At 48.2% G+C, this 16130-nt stretch overlaps 1 protein-coding gene across 5 annotated transcripts in view; it reads right to left on the bottom strand.

The window, feature by feature from the left end:
• Positions 1-4600: 4600 nt before the first annotated feature.
• The window catches only part of FMNL1 (formin like 1), a 108180-nt gene continuing 96650 nt past the window's right edge, over positions 4601-16130 (bottom strand). For 3 of the 5 annotated variants that reach the window (XM_033169995.1, XM_033169998.1, XM_033169997.1), the window contains 8 exons: positions 14002-14070; positions 13178-13258; positions 11829-11958; positions 11187-11350; positions 9899-10000; positions 8721-8819; positions 7535-7658; positions 4601-4851 (listed from right to left, as the gene is read on the bottom strand). In XM_033169995.1, coding sequence (XP_033025886.1) covers positions 4748-4851; positions 7535-7658; positions 8721-8819; positions 9899-10000; positions 11187-11350; positions 11829-11958; positions 13178-13258; positions 14002-14070 — 873 coding nt within the window. In that variant the 3' untranslated portion in view covers positions 4601-4747. Of the gene's footprint in view, positions 4852-6130; positions 6236-7534; positions 7659-8720; positions 8820-9898; positions 10001-11186; positions 11351-11828; positions 11959-13177; positions 13259-14001; positions 14071-16130 lie in introns of all 5 variants that reach the window. The other 2 variants (XM_033170000.1, XM_033169996.1) reach the window with 1 other exon arrangement.

Genomic DNA, 16130 nt, shown 5'->3' with positions numbered 1-16130 from the left:
CAAACCAAGGTTTACTGCGTTATTTTTACAGGAAAACGAACAGAACTGGTTCCGGCGCCACCTGGTGTGTAGAAGAGGCACTGCATTAGCTTGGAAGAGGCTGGGGAAAAGGAGTGTGTTTTCAGTTGCTACTGAGTTAAATGGCAGGGAATTCACCATTTAGAAAAGGAAACTGGGGCAGGGAGGCCTACACTCCTAGCTCCTATAGTAATCTCTTTGTCCCATTGCTCTTCTCTACAGCACATTAGACCTACATCCTACAAGCCTTGTTCAGTTCTTGCATGCAGCAAGAGGGGGACAGTGGAGACAGGACAGGTTATCTACCCACTTTTTGAGAGGCAAATGTTCTTGTTCCCCATTTAGGTTGGAGCTCATGTGCACTTAGTGGTCTCCACTGGCCCTGTGGCTTTACAGCCACCAATGGTCCTTCTAGTCTATACCATTTACTGCCGAATGGTCCAGGAAGACCTTCTAGGGCAGAGGTGGGGAACTTGCGACCCTCTAGATATTTTGGGAAATATTTCAACCTCCAGTGCTAGCCCCGGGGTTTCCGAGTGCTGTAGTTCAGCAATACAATCAGCACCATGGAAGCCTAGAGTAGGTAATATGAAAGCACAGATGCTTTGCCTTGCTTTCATTCATTCATTCCATATGTACTCTTTCCACTTGCTCTGCAAATTTGCTTTAGGAAACGATCGTTTTTGTCAGAGGGTTGGCTGGCTGGCTGTGCTGTACTTTGTTTTCAGAAGTTTGAACTGCGAGCTGAATAGCTGTGTTTTGCTCTGCAAGAACAAGACTCTGCGGTCTTTGTCTGCCCTCGATTTTGAAAAGACAAAAGTATTTGGGGGGGGAGGGGGGCGGTTCCTCAATTTGAAGGGGTGGGGAGAGTCCTGGGATATGATCGCAGCCAGACTCCTCTAGACTCTTTGGTTCTTGTAGATCCAAGGGCTCCAGTGCAGGGAATGTTAGTTCCACTCAGAGATTGTTGACATCAGTGGGACAAAATTGTTATTGAGATGTGCACAAGTCAGCTCTGCCAGTTACCAGACCTATGCAGTACTAACAGTGGCCTAAATCTCTTGTTACCTTCTTTTGCCTTTCTGTGAAGTTCCAGAACACCGTGATACTTAATGTATATATTGCTGTCGTGGGAATGAATCAAAATTACGCCTTTTGGGGCAGCAACTGACTTTTGTGGCGTTTTATTTTATTGAAGAGTGTTGTGCATTGCTGCTCTGCTCTTGGGCAGTTCTTGGTTTGGAGTGAAATTGGTCTTAATGCTTCAGGTTTGTGGGTCTCATGTCCCAGCCATTCCCCATGTCCCAAAGAAGCGCATGCCAAGTTGTTTCACCAAGTTTCTCAACAAGAGTGGGATACACGATGGCAGCTGTTCCGCTGCCACTTAACTTACCTATCCATGCAGAGTCTGGTGAGAGTCACAAATTATATATGGGCAAGTCTGTGTGTATTCCTCCCCTCCCACCCCCACCCCAAATTCAAATGTCCATTGAATCCATCCAGCGTGCTAAATTAATTTGCTGGATTTCTATTAGAAAGACTACAAAACAGGGCACGATATAGACACCCCCTATTGTTCGTTATCTAGCACCTAATAAGTATATGTATAACTAACTCTGTGTTGTGTTGCAATGTGGCAAAAAAGGTGCATGAAGAGATTTCACATTTGAAATACTGTGGATAGAAAATATTGTAATGTGGGTAGCCTCAGCCAACTGTGTGTATCTAGGCACTGCTCCCTGCCCTGAATTTTGAATGGAGATACAGTCGTACCTTGGATCCTGAACACATTGCAAACCGAACATTTTGGCGCCCGAATGCCGCAAACTGGGAAGTGAGTGTTCCGGTTTGCAAACATTCTTTGGAACCTGAATGTCCGACGGGGCTTCCTGCAGCCAATCAGAAGCCGCGCTTTGGTTTCCGAACGTTTTGGAAATTGAACACACTTCTGGAACGATTTCCATTCGACTTCCAAGGTACAACTGTACTGAGAAGCCACAATCACAAGGGGTGCAAGCAAGGGCATTGCACTGCTGTGGGCAAATTGATTTCTTAGTGGACCTTCCAGCAGAGGCAGCCTTGTGGGGGCCTTAAAAATTGGAGCTCCTTATGAAGTTCTTTGCCCTCCAGCAGACTGCTGGCACTCTCTTTGAACACAGGCACCGTTCGCATCTTTAGAATACATTTATTATTTGCTCTCATGGTTAACTCGCTTTGGATTAAATGCAATTCACATAACCATATATAAAAATAATGTATACAAATAGCAATCATACAGGGGCGTTGTGGTCCTCCCCTCCATGATTCTCAAGGCATTTCTAAAAACAATAGGTTGCACATTCAATTCTTTTCCTAATATCCCCTTCTCCCACAGCCCCCCCCCCAAAAAGTGTGTGATGAAACAGTGTCCAAGGTTTCTGTTCTGAGTATGTATGCTGTGATTGTTTTTCTTTTCTTTGAGCTGCTTTTAAGGTTACGGGAGAAAGCAAATGTTAGCCTAAGTCTAAACCTGGAGTTTCTAAGCGGGTGTGCGGCTCAAAGGCTAAAGCCAGATGAGCATATGAAAAGTAGGGTGTTGACCTTTGCATGACTTTTTAAGAAACTGTTCCTTTCCGGCTGAGACGGAACAGGAGGGCTGTTAGGTATGCAGGTCAACACCCGCTGCTGTATGCGTTTATTGCTGCAAAGCTTGCATGCTGGGGTGAAAAGGGTAGGAATGCAGCTCTTTGCCTACCAATGTCCTCTGTATGCAGAATCCGTCCCTTAGGGCCCGGATTTGTGCTGGGGTGGATGGGATGGGCTGTATCTCTTTAGGAGTTTTCAGTGTCTCCCCTCCCCACCCCCAGATAAGGAAGAGCAGATGCTCAAACTTGCAAGTGCCGTTGTCCACTGGGAACCCACAGAGAACAGACATTACACCCTGGGTCTGTTAGGATTGCCCCCCCCCTTGCTTCAAAGCAAGGTGAGCTTACCCCTTGGTCTGCCTTTGTAAGCAAAGTGGCTCCATGATGCAGAGTCCTTCAGACAACCTGACCCTCGGGGCAGGAATCTTACCCCATCTGCAAATTCATTTGCTGCTTAGATTCCGGGGGGGGGGGGAGAGGAACCACCCCATTGTGCTCTTGGAAATTATAGCGGGTATAACCCGATTACCTCTACTTTTAGTCCTGGGGGGTGGGGCGAGGAGAGACTAGAACCCAGGGCACAGGTTGGAGAAAAAGCACCGGTGGAAAACCCCACAGAAATGGCGACACCGACGTGGCAAGAAAAAGAAAAGCAACTTCGCTCCCCCCGTTTTGATTGTCACGAAGCCTCTGAGCTTCTCTGCATCAGAGCATGTTGGTTTTAAAAAAAAGCCAAAGTGCCGCCTGTGCTCCAAATACTTAAATCCTGAGAGACTGTTCCACGGACCGCAACTGCTTCCCAGGGATGGCTGTTGTGCTAGAGTAAGAAGCCGAAATCATATTCGTAACTTTAACCAAACATTATGCTTAGGAAGATTTGCCTCTCCTGCTTAGAGCCCAGTCCTCTTTCCTCCTTAGCGGCTGGGCACTTCTGATCGTAAGATGTGCACGAGGGGAGTGATTTCAGGTGGTGGTGGGGAGCCTTGGTGGAATGAAGGACAGCTCTGGTTGCTTGCGTGCACTGAATCAAACTGTCATCTCGTTGCCCTAATGATTCAGGGCGGACTTAGACTACGTAAAAATATGGAGGACAGCAGAGACTCCTGGGTCATCTATAACCACGACAGCCTTGGTAGGGGCTTAAGACTGTACTCCGAGGAATCCTCGGCTGGGCCTGTGCCGGGCAAAATGTTGCAAAGGGAGAAAACTACACAGGCTGTTAGCCCCCTCTATAGCATAAACCTGAAGTGCTGCCTGCAGTTTGCATCCTACAAGGCCAAGGCGGTCGTGGCACCTGTCCAAGGAGGTTTAAAAAGTGCTGGAGCTATTTTGTACAGGGTGGTTGCTGCCCCCCCTCCACAAAGTCCTTGTGGACCCCCCCCCCACCTTGTTGCACCACTTTAATGGCTTAAATGATCCTGAGGTTACACATTCCTGGGCAAGTAACCTTCCTACAAGCGTACGACTACTCGCTCGGATCAAACAGCACCGTTCATGTCTTACGGGAGAAAACCGGCCAGCAAACTCTGGCTGCCTTCTCCAGGCCGGAGGAGGAAGTGGAGGGTTAAAGCAGACTGAAATGGCCCAGCTGAGTGAGGCGCGGGGAAAGGGACCAGGGCAAGCTGGGGGGAACAGCTAGCAGGGAGGAGGAATCGAGACCCTGTCGGCTCTGCTTCCTCCCTCCGGAGGGAGTCTGCAGTCACAAACATTCCAGGCTGTGGAAAGTGCTTGTTCTTGGCTTGGTGTTGCAATGGCTGGACTTGCCTTCCAGAACCACCTGCTGTCCTAGTTGGCAGAACAGACCCTCCCCGGACCCCTGCCATAGTTCCGCCCGACGTGGCCGAGAAAACGAAGTTCAAAATGAAGCAGCGTTGATCCCCGTGGGCAGGAGAATTGGCAGGGCTGTTGTGCGCAAAAGCCCACAAATGGCTTTAAAAGCGGAGGAGAGGAGAAGAAGAAGGGAAGGGATCGCCCTGCCCTGAGTTTTTGCTGTTCCTTGGTGTGAGGAGCTTTTGGTCCAAGCCCGTCGGCCAGGAACCCCCCCAGTCCTTGCCTCGCACCTCCAAACCAAGGCTTGGCTAGCTTGCTGTTCTCATTCGGGGCTGTCACAGCGAGATGTCGGCAGTCACCTGCAGCGTCTGCCCCACGGCCCGTTTCCTGGCGCTGTGCCGACCGGTGTCCCCCCGCCGGTACGGCTGGTTGCGCAGGCCTGCCACGAGAAAAAAAACAAAAACGCCTAGTTAATTCCTTCGGGTGCACGTGTTCAGACATGCTTGGCTTTTGGGTGTGCGCTGCGCTGGTTTCTCCCTAAAACTTCTGCAATGCAGAATGTGCAGCACGGCGTGCCCACCCCCCCAACTTGCTTACATTGAAATACAACCTCGGAGGCTACCACTGAGGAGTGGAGCGAATTTGCTTAACTCTTCTCATCCTCTCATTTGTCTTCTCAAAGTTGCTTTCTTCCCTGCCCCCCACAACTGCTTTTCCCACCGCCTGGGAAAAAAAATGATCCAGGAATGACCACCCCAATTTGAGTTACAGGTGGGTAGCCGTGTTGGTCTGCCATAGTCGAAACAAAATAGAAAATTCTTTTCAGTAGCACCTTAGAGACCAACTGTGTTTGTTCTTGGTATGAGCTTTCGTGTGCATGCACACGAAAGCTCATACCAAGAACAAACACAGTTGGTCTCTAAGGTGCTACTGAAAAGAATTTTCTATTTTGTTTCCACCCCAATTTGAGCGTTCAGCACCCACGTTCTTGGCACCCACTCCTCTCTTCCTGATGGCAGCCTTCAAGGCTGCTTTTCATTCAAAAACTAGGGAAGGGAAAGAAACACCCTGCTATATGCAGTATGATCTTCCATTTTTTTTTACTTACTTAAAATTGGAGACGCATCTCACTTTCAGACCTAAAAGGTTTACTGCCCCAAGAAACCTGAAGTCCATATTGTGATAATTGCATTTCAGAATTTTTGACCTGACAATTACATTGTGAATCACGGTGGGTGGGTGGGTGGACGCTATGCAAAAATCACGATGTGGGGGGGAAAAACATTAAGCCAGCCGTTGCTTCTCTCGATTCCTGCAGCTCCTGTTAACTCTGCCGGCTCAGCGATCCCCTGCCTCACGCAGGGGGCAGTGAATCGCAAGGGCAGGTGTCGGCAGAAATCATGGTGCAGGAAAAACCATGAAGCCGGCCAATGCCTCTACATCGCTTCATCCTTATTTCAGAAACCGTGATCTATCAGTCTGTTGCGATGTTTAGCTGGTTTATATATCACATTGTTGAAAACCATTTATCGCCCAGCCCTAACACAGAGTTTGAACTCCCTCACGTATTCACTCAAATGCCTGGCTAGAGGCTTCAGCTATTGCAGGGCTCATCCCAGCACTGGAAGTTGTTGTTTTGGGACGCCACCTTTACCTGCCGGGCTCCCCACCCCTCGGCTACATAAATCCACAATTCTGCCTTTGATGCTGCACGTTACCTAGAGCCACAAGCTACAGTGGGCTCTCTTCATTGAAACTGGCGTCACAGAAGAGGCGAGAAGAACGCTTGCCCGTCCGAGCAGTGAAAGGAACAGTCTTCAGTGCTAAGTAAAGAATAGTAGCAGGGGGGAAAGGCAAGGAGATTAAGAAGAGGAAGAGAGAGAAAGGGCAAAGTAAAGCAGGCAAGTAAAAGTCCCACAGCAAGCAAGAAAGTGGTCTCTTACAAAGAGGCGCCGAGGCTCTAAATGGCACCTCTGCACTCCACAGCCGTTAGTATCTGTCATGGCTTCTCTCTAAAATAATCCTGGAAATTGAAGTTTGTTGAGAGCACTAACAAATCTCTCTTGGAGGTTTGACAGGCTGCCCTACCCCTCTGCCCTGTCTACAAAACTCACCCCTCCAGTTTTGTTCTGCCAGTTTTAAGTCTCGGGTGTAGACGCACCCTTTGAGAATCTTTGGGCAGGGGAAAAAAAGACATGAGTGCGCTTAGAAAGAGGGCCAGGCCCTGCAGCGGTTAGTAAAAGCAGGCGAGCTGGTTTGCAAAATGAGCAGAAAGGCCTAAGGAGGGTATAACAACAGGTGAGTGGGACTCCATGAAACAGGCAAAAGGCGGCAGCGACAGCAGCAGAAAACCTCTCTTGCAGCTCCACCTAGTGTTGCGGGTGATGTGTGTTTGTGTGGTGTGCCTGGGCATTGGCAAGATGGGGAAAGGCCTCAGAAGTCACTTGTCTCTCAGCTTAACCGACTTCGCAGGGTTTTGCTGTGGGAATTAGATGGGAATGGGAGAGGAAAGAACTGTGTACCCCACCGCCTTGAGCAACCTGGAGAAAAGGTGGGATACAAATGCAATAAAAGAAACAAGCAGGTAGGTTGGGGAGAAGAAAAATTAAGGATGCCCGCTAATGGCTGACTGCTCGGAGAGCCCAGATCTGCAATGGTGGAAATTAAATGCGTAAGCCCAAGCATGCGGGTCAGTTTGAACTGTACACTGGCAAATATTTGCTCCAGAAAAAAAAAAGGCATGGTGCAGTCTCAGACAAATAAGGGCTCAGCAGAGCGCCCTTGGAGCACGCAGTAAAGCCTGTGATTGCCTCTTACCCTTCCATGGATATAGAATAATCGTAGAGTTGGAATCTGTTTGCCCAACGTGGGGCTCTTAACCCATGACCCTGAGGTGAAGAGTTTCACGCTTGACCAACCGAGCCACCCCATGCCAGGTGGCTGCAGTGGTGGCAACGCTGGGCCCAAATTGCACAACTCCGAAGTTACCGGGGAGCTGCTTCCCTCGGGCGCTACGATTCCACACGGCTCCCACTTTGCCCGGCCCATCACCGGCCCTCCGCGGAGGATCTGCCGAGACTTCAAAGCCCTCTGGTGAAACAAACGGCCTCCTTCCTCCTCACCTGTAATAATGTCCTCGATGGCTCCATCTTTCTCCTCATAAATGAGGGGCTCCTTCACCAGCTGCTTCTTCTTCAGCTCAGAAATGAGGTCCATCTGCTGCCGCTTGGCCTTGTGGGTGGGAGACTGCCAAGAGAGAAGCGGTTGCTGTGGTTACACACGTACCAAGAGAGACGATATTTCTCTTCGCTGGGCCGGCCTACCCATCAGGCAGCTGTCCAAGGTACTAGATATAGGGGGGAACCAGTTTGCTGCTTGTCGCTGCTGAATACCATCCATTGTTCGATTTAGTAAATTGTTTTTTTTACCCAGTCTGTTCACAGGGGCTTACGGCAGCAGATTTCTTATTATTTTTGCTGCAATATATATTTTAATTCAAAGTGAATCTCGACAGCAATACACCATAAATTCTTACAGTGGTACCTCGGGTTACATACGCTTCAGGTTACATACTCCACTAACCCAGAAATAACGCTTCAGGTTAAGAACTTTGCTTCAGGATAAGAACAGAAATCGTGCTCTGGCAGCGGGAGGTCCCATTAGCTAAAGTGGTGCTTCAGGTTAAGAACAGTTTCAGGTTAAGAACGGACCTCCGGAACGAATTAAGTACATAACCAGAGGTACCACTGTATTTTGACACTCGCCAAAATAAGCCACCTGGAAAACCTGCTTTTTGTGACAAAGTACAGAAGGCTTGGTCACATTTAAATCGCTGAGAAATACTGTCGTAAACTGTAGGAAGCATTACATCCATAAATCCCCCCTCCAGTCCTCTTATTGTAATATTGCACAGTGCAATTGCTACATGGCAAACTAGCGTAGCACAGAAACCAGAAACAAAAAAAGACAGAAGTCTGCAAATAATTGTGAAATGGTATAAAAAAGTACAAAAAACCCTGCAACAAATATGAGACAGAAAATATATCAAACCCTCCATTAAACAGTAATAATAATAATAATAATAATAATAATAATAATAATAATAATAATACCCCGCCCATCTGGCTGGGTTTCCCCAGCCACTCTGGGAGGCTTACAGCACATTCAACATTAACAATTTAGATTTGGTCCCCGACACAAAATCCAGCTGCTGAATACAGTCTGGTGGGAATTCCAGGACTCTCTTCATTTTGGGGAAAAAGTAGGGGGAAGGGGGACATGGTTTTGGAAAGGTGTGTTAACACCTACCTTTGGAGCTGCCTTTTCCTCCTGGTTGAGGGAGTTCACCTCCTCCACTTTGGCCGCTGCTTCCTGCTTCTTCCACAACTGGATATCTTCTTCCGCTTTCTTGTTTCGGGGCAGGGAGAGAGAGAGAAATAAGCTTCGCTAAACAATCGCAGGTACATCACTGGATGGTGACAGGGCTCACAAACACGTCGCATCACAGAGTTATCAGATTCGCAAGGCCACCTTTCCGGAGAACAGTGTTTTAAAACTCATCACACACATGAACCCCCCAGCTCTCATTGCCAGGATACAATAAGTTGTTAGGATCTCAGGCTGGCTAAACTGCTTCACTTTTCCCCAGCAGAGATACTCAACATTCTGCGGTTCATGATCCTTGAGCTTTCCAATAATATTTCTTTTCTTTTTTTTTAGTTTACAAACTAATGATATTTTTCTGTATACTTAAGAGAGATCTTCACCTCTGCAAGAACCACCGTCTTATTTTGGGTGGTCTTGTTTTGCTTCCACAACCTGAAATAGTCAAACTTTGTCCTTTATTACATGACCTGTAATAAAGATGGGGATGTAGAAAACCTTTTTGCTAATTCAGCCGTTGTCACCCCAGCCCTACAACTGCCCACTGGTGCCACCAATGGTTCTCATTCGTAGGCGGGGGTGGGTGGGGGGAATTCCACCCCAAGGGAGCCTTACCTATCCTTGCCTCCCTGTAGCAACATCTACAAGAGCTAGTCACTCTTTCTATTAAAGTTATTCGTATCAAATGCTATGTAGGAAACGGGATATAAAAACTAGGGAGAAGTTCTCCTTTCTCTAGCTCAGTGGTTCTCAAAGGGTGTGCATGCCAGTCACTGGTGTGGTTTGAGATTCAAGGAGAATCAAACATTTTAACATTTCAGTGTAGTATAGCCTAGTATCAATATAATTTCTTTTTTAATTGCAGAATATGGATAGATATATTTTCAAAATACGGGCATCAGGTAACACTTCAAGCTCACATCTCTCATTGAGTTTGTACGCATACTTAAGGTACATATGCAAGAGGCTCACTTATATATTTTTTGGGAATGATTCATGTTCTTATGTAGCTGCATTGTTCTATACCGGTAAATATGGGACTCAAGGAATGTGGCTCACTGTCAATAAAAAGGCTACACCCAAACTAAAGGCAAGAGTCTTACCTTGTATGCCTTGACGAAGCGCACAAACGTGGGGAAGAACATTGTCGGAGGGGTAGTCTTTGGGTTTTCCCCGAAATACTCCACTGTCAACTCGTAGGCATCCTGTAGAGAAGGAAAGAAAAAACCCCACAGAGTCACAACCCTCAATCTTGGGGCGGCGGCGGCTGTGTCAGCAGCGACACATTCCCTCAAATTTGTTTCTTATATTTATCGGTTGCCCCGTGCAATGTGCCCCTTCTCTTTTGGGAACCCATGGATGATGCCAGCTTTGACATCAAGATGTGCAGGCTTCATTTTTATTGGCGAAAATGGCAAAGAGCCTTGCGGCACCTTCAAAACAACACGCACACAACGGAATAAGCTTTCAAGGAGTTTGATGCATCCACACACAGATGAACATCCACACGGGCGTGGAGAGGAAATGGGGAAAAGGTGGAGTTAAATGCCAACACAATATATATATATATATATATATATATATATATATATATATATATATATATATATATATATATATAAAATGTAATCTCAGACAATTCAATGAGAGCTTAAAGGTACTAGTATGCAAAATGAGCACAGCAAGCATTCACACCTGTTACTGCTCAGTTCCATCCATCTTTTTTAAAAGTCAGAGATGACAAACCGGTAAAGGTAAAGGGACCCCTGACTGTTAAGTCCAGTCGCGGACGACTCTGGGGTTGCGGCGCTCATCTCGCTCTATAGGCCAAGGGAGCCGGCGTTTGTCCACATACAGCTTCCGGGTCATGTGGCCAGCATGACAAAGCCGCTTCTGGCTAACCAGAGCAGCGCCGGAGCGGTACCTATTTATCTACTTGCACTTTGACGTGCTTTCGAACTGCTAGGTGGGCAGGAGCTGGGACCGAGCAACGGGAGCTCACCCCGTTGTGGGGATTCGAACCGCCGACCTTCTGATCAGCAAGCCCCAGGCTCAGAGGTTTAGACCACCAATTTGTGTGTGTGTCCCCCCCCCCCACTGTATGTGTGTGAGACAGAGAGAAAAATGCAGAAATAGATGCCACAAATGTGTGGCCTCTCTCTGGAATCTGTATGCGACACCGCCAGCCGATAGCTATTGAGAGACATCATTGCAGTGGTTCACGCAGTGAAAATACTTCTAACCCCTAGACCGCTGCCTGAAAACTGAGTGGTCCCCAAGAGCTTCTGGCAAGCTCTTTTTTTTAAAGGCACAAATCTCCCCATTTGTTTGCCAGTTGCCACGACAACCCCTCCTTAACTAAGTACCGCCTCTCCTCTTCTTCCTCCTCACCTGCGCAGTTTTGCCATCGGCCTGGAGCTTCTCCATCACTTCTGTGTTGGCCTTGAGGAAGTCCTTGAGCACAGCGCTGTCATCCTGGCGCATGAACTCTTTGCGCGTGAGCTCCATGCCCTTCTGTAGGCCCCGCACATCTTGGAGCACACTGTCCAGGGATACTGCGAGAGTCAACAGAGGAAGAAGCATGAAGCGAAGCAGGCCCAATCGAGCTGCCGTGGCTCCAATTAACACATCTACCTAGGGCAGGGCTCAGCAACATTTTTCAGCCGTGGGCCGGTCCACTGTCCCTCAGACCATGTGGTGGGCCGGACTATTTTTTTTGGGGGGGGGGGAATGAACGAATTCCTATGCCCCGCAAATAACCCAGAGATGCATTTTAAATAAAAGGACACATTCTACTCATGTAAAAACACACTGATCCCCGGACCGTCCGCGGGCCGGACTGAGAAGGCGATTGGGCTGCATTCGGCCCACGGGCCTTAGGTTGCCTACCCCTGACCTAGGGGGAACTTCAGAATATGTATTTTTAAGGGTATTATTATCCCCTCTGGCACATTCCCATGGCCAAGGGAGAGAGCTGCACCCCATCCTTCACTGTAAACTTCTCCCCTTGCCCAGAACCCTCTGGCTCAGCACCTGCTGCTGCTTTTTCCAGGAAGTGCAGGTCATTGGCGAAGTTTGTGAGGTCAGAGTATTTCTCCTGGATCACTCGCACAATGTAATGAAGCAGCGTCTGCTTCCGGTCTGTGGATTTCATATCCAGGAGCTACGGAGAGAAACGGGTCAGAATGGGGGTTGGGCGAGGGAGCCAATCCCCAATATTTCACAAAAAATCACCTAGCATCTCTCTTGCTAGTGCAGTCGTACCTTGGAAGCCGAATGGAACCCGTTCCGGAAGTCCGTTCGACTTCCAAAACGTTGGGAAACCAAAGCGCGGCTTCTGATTGGCTGCCTTCAGGTATACCGGGCCGAGGCTGTTTAGGGCTTTAAAGGTCAGCACCAACACTTTGAATTGTGCTCGGAAACGTACTGGGAGCCAATGTAGGTCTTTCAGGACCGGTGTTATATGGTCTCGGCAGCCTCTCCCAGTCACCAGCCTGGCTGCCACATTCCGGATCAGTCTTGCTTGGACCCAACCTGTGGCTAACACCGATCCATGGTTTGGGGATGATTTGCCACTGAATCCCAATCCCACTCCCACAGTGGTTTTCTGGGGTGTTCTGGCAAACACAGAGGCCTACTACAATCTCGCACAAGGCTAGTGTGAACCCTCAAGCTGACCCCCTGCTGTTTAGTGTCTGGACATGACGTGCTCCCCCAAGAGGGTGTCAAGTCCTCCATGCTTCCCCAATGTGGGGTGTAAAGCACAGGAGCAGCCAAACACAACATTGCTAGAGTGGACATAGAAGGGGAACTCTAGGCCAGCCAGTCAGAACTTGCTGTTTCTCCTGGGCTGGGATGGACTTCCTCTGTGTAACTCGAGATGGGTGTGGTCTCACCTGGGCAGGTTAACACAAAACCACAGGGACCAGACTCCATCTTCCTCTCTTTTGGATGACGCTCCCAAAGAAGCTGTATTGCTAGGATGCTCTCATGGCTTCCAGCCAAGAGAACACAAAGGAACTGTTTCCCCTTATGGAACAGTCTCCTGAGTAAATGTAACTTTTACTAAGTTTAAGTCTGCCGTCTGGGACCCAATTGTGAACAGATGATTTCTCGTGAGTAAACTCTCTTTATGCTTTTATAGAAGACTCTGCAATGTCTTATTTTGAGAGGGATTAATGGGGAAAATACCAGGATATTTATTACAGAGGTTTTAACGAACCTGAGCAAGCTTTCCGCTGTGTGTGTGTGTGTGTGTTTAAAGGGGAATGAGAACTCTGCTAATTTCTGGGATTGTAAACACAAGTTGGAATAGGGTATCATAAACAATATGTCCTATCCTGCATCCCAAAACATTCCCACACCCAACCCATGTCACTTACGGCATCAAGGCTCTGCAGGCGGAACCCATAGGCCGCTCCCCGCTTGCTGCTATTCAGGTAGTTCCCAAATGCCAGGACAATCTACGAGAGACAAGCAATCAATCCAAACCGGTCGTGCACGGCTGGGAACACTTGTTTGGATCTATGAATCCCATTTCCATGCAAACAGAACTGCCCACCGTGAGAGGAGGCTGCCTGTTGAGTATCTGCATGAGTCACTGTTCTGGGCTCAAAGGTAAAGGTACCCCTGACCGTTAGGTCCAGTCACAGACGACTCTGGGGTTGCATGCTCATCTCGCTCTATAGGCCGAGGGAGCCGGCGTTTGTCCGCAGACAGCTTCCGGGTCATGTGGCCAGCATGACTAAGCCGCTCCTGGCGAACCAGAGCAGCGCACGGAAATGCCGTTTACCTTCCCGCCAGAGCGGTACCTTGGACGTGCTTTCGAACTGCTAGGTGGGCAGGAGTTGGGACCGAACAACGGAAGCTCACCCCGCCGCGGGGATTCAACCCGCCGACCTTTTGATCGGTAAGCCCTAGGCTCTGTGGTTTAGACCACAGTGCCACATGCGTACCTGCTTCCAAAATTAACAGAGCGCTCTCACAGCAGCAACTCAGACAGAAATACATTGAATGAGCTCACTCTAAAAGCCAGCCTTTTCCGATCTAAGATTAACTTGTGTCCATACTTGCAATCGGAGGGTGGAGATGTGTCTCAGCACTCAGAATTTTAGGGTGTCACCGATTTAATGCTTTGGATTTGACTTGTGGGCTTGCTTCTCTATGTGACTGAGCAAACCCGCCCTTATTTTTAAGGGAACCTCACCTCCAAAATCTGGCGCAGTTTGGTAGAAGCCTTGAGCGACATCGAAGCAGCAATGATGGAATTGAGTTGCTGTGGATGGGAGAGAATGACAGCATAATCAGTCCCCCTGCTTTGTCTGACACCTTCCCCTGCACCAGCTCTATATCCACTTTAGTGGAGCTAACTCAAAAGGCGGAAAGTGGACTTTTTATTCCAAGCCCTGAAGATGCCAAACTTCTGAAACTTCAGATTTATTCAATACTATGGAGTGAAACGTTAAGATTTTGGGAGTAAGGGGGTAAACGAAAAGCCGCATTGGTGTACTGATGAACTCAAGTGTTTCCTGTTTTATATCCTCAAAAGAAATCATTTATTTTATTTTTATTTATTTTATTTATGTACATTTTTTAAAATTAAAGATTTTCTTGATTTACAAAAGTGTGCGCAATGTCTCTCTCGTATTCCCCCCCCCCCATGTAACATTTTTACAAATCAGATTTGGTTGTTGAGACATTAGGGAGAGAAAGGGGAAAGGAGGTGGGTGGGATGGGGGGGGTAGGTGAGGTGGGGTGACGATGTTTCTATTTTCCTTAATATATGTAGGGTTTGGTGTCAGCGTTGTTTGTGCAGGTTCTCTGTTGTTCGCTTGTGCTCCTTTGGCGGTGAGAGAGGTTGGGGTTGGCGTAGGGTGTGATTGTTCATTTGTGGTTGGCTGTGGTGACCTTTGGTTTTCATGTGTGAGTGGGTGTTTTGGATCAGGTTAGCCATATTGATTTGTATGCTGTCGGTAGATTTTTGTCACTGTCTTGTTGGGCACAAGGCAGAGTGCGGGCGGGGCACTTCAAATCACTGAGTGATGTGATGCTCGTTACCACTCTGCTAGGGCCTAGGTAATAACAATCCTGCTATATCCCATGGCTGATCCCACAAAGCGTCTTGACCTGGGGGCATGGAGACCATCGGTGATCGCTACTCCCTTCCAGATTTCGCCGCCCTATCCTCATGGGACAAAGACAAAATTCGCAACTGGATTCTTGCTAGGGACGCTGCCCTTGATCAAGAACTATCTAATGCGGCCAGACTCTCCATGTGGTTCCCCCGCGTGAAGGTAGTTAGATCTCTGGCCCACTATTTGAGTGATCTGATAAATCCTATGCTAAGAAGGGCCTTTACACTAGCTCGATTTCATGCCATCCCCACAGCAGGGTGTATTTTCCAATACTCCTCTGGATTTTCGACTCTGCCCATGCAACAAAGGAAAGATAGAGGACTTCATTCACTTTTTCCTCTACTGCCCACTATATGTCTCAATAAGACCTAGGCTTTTCCCTCTAATCCCGCCGACTATCACCAGGGACGTTGACCGCATGAAATACTTACTGGCGGATGCCAATCCCTTGATTTCACGTGGAGTGGACATCTATACATTACAGGCCCTGAAACTCAGGACCACTTTTTCGGCTAACTTGCCTTAGCCTTAGTCCTATGTATCTTCCTGACATGGACACTGCTATTGTTCTCTATTTTATCTGTATTATCCAGCACAATTTTACATCCAATGTTTTAACTGTATCTGTAGTATTCTTTGTATAATCGCGCCAGGCCACTGCGTGGTCTTTTACTATGTGCTATGGCCATATCGCTAATGCAATAAATAAATTGATTGAGAAAGCATCTTGACCTGGGCCTTGGCAAAGATAAGGGCCGGCTCAATACGTTTTGCTGCCTGAAGACGGCACCTTCCCGCAAGGTAAATAAAGAAGCCAATCAGACTGGCAGTTGAATCGTAGCGAATGAAGCATCTTCCACGGCACTTGAGGGCAGCAGGCTAGTCTAAAGGGGTACAGGGCAGCTCTGGCCACCCCCACCTTGGCATCTGCTACCTTTTACTTCATTGTGAAGGCCGGCCCTGGCAAAGACAAACAGTCGGCGCCTTTGCCCTTCGTTTTCAGACTCCTAGAATTCCTCAGCCAGATCCCTCCCTGTGTGGTAATGGAGGCAGAATGCCACACAGAGAACTGGCACAGCCCAGGTTGGACAGAAGGCAGGTGCCTGGCAGTGCCGTAACTAGCCATTTCTACAGGCTTCCAATTCAACACGCACAGCCTCCTTCACTAACAAGCATCAGGCACAGCTTCAGAGCCGCTGCA

The sequence above is a fragment of the Lacerta agilis genome, chromosome 14 (assembly GCF_009819535.1).
Source record: "Lacerta agilis isolate rLacAgi1 chromosome 14, rLacAgi1.pri, whole genome shotgun sequence".
Lineage (NCBI taxonomy): Eukaryota > Metazoa > Chordata > Lepidosauria > Squamata > Lacertidae > Lacerta > Lacerta agilis.
Note: the sequence above shows the minus strand (reverse complement) of the source record. Positions and strands in the feature narration are given on the sequence as shown.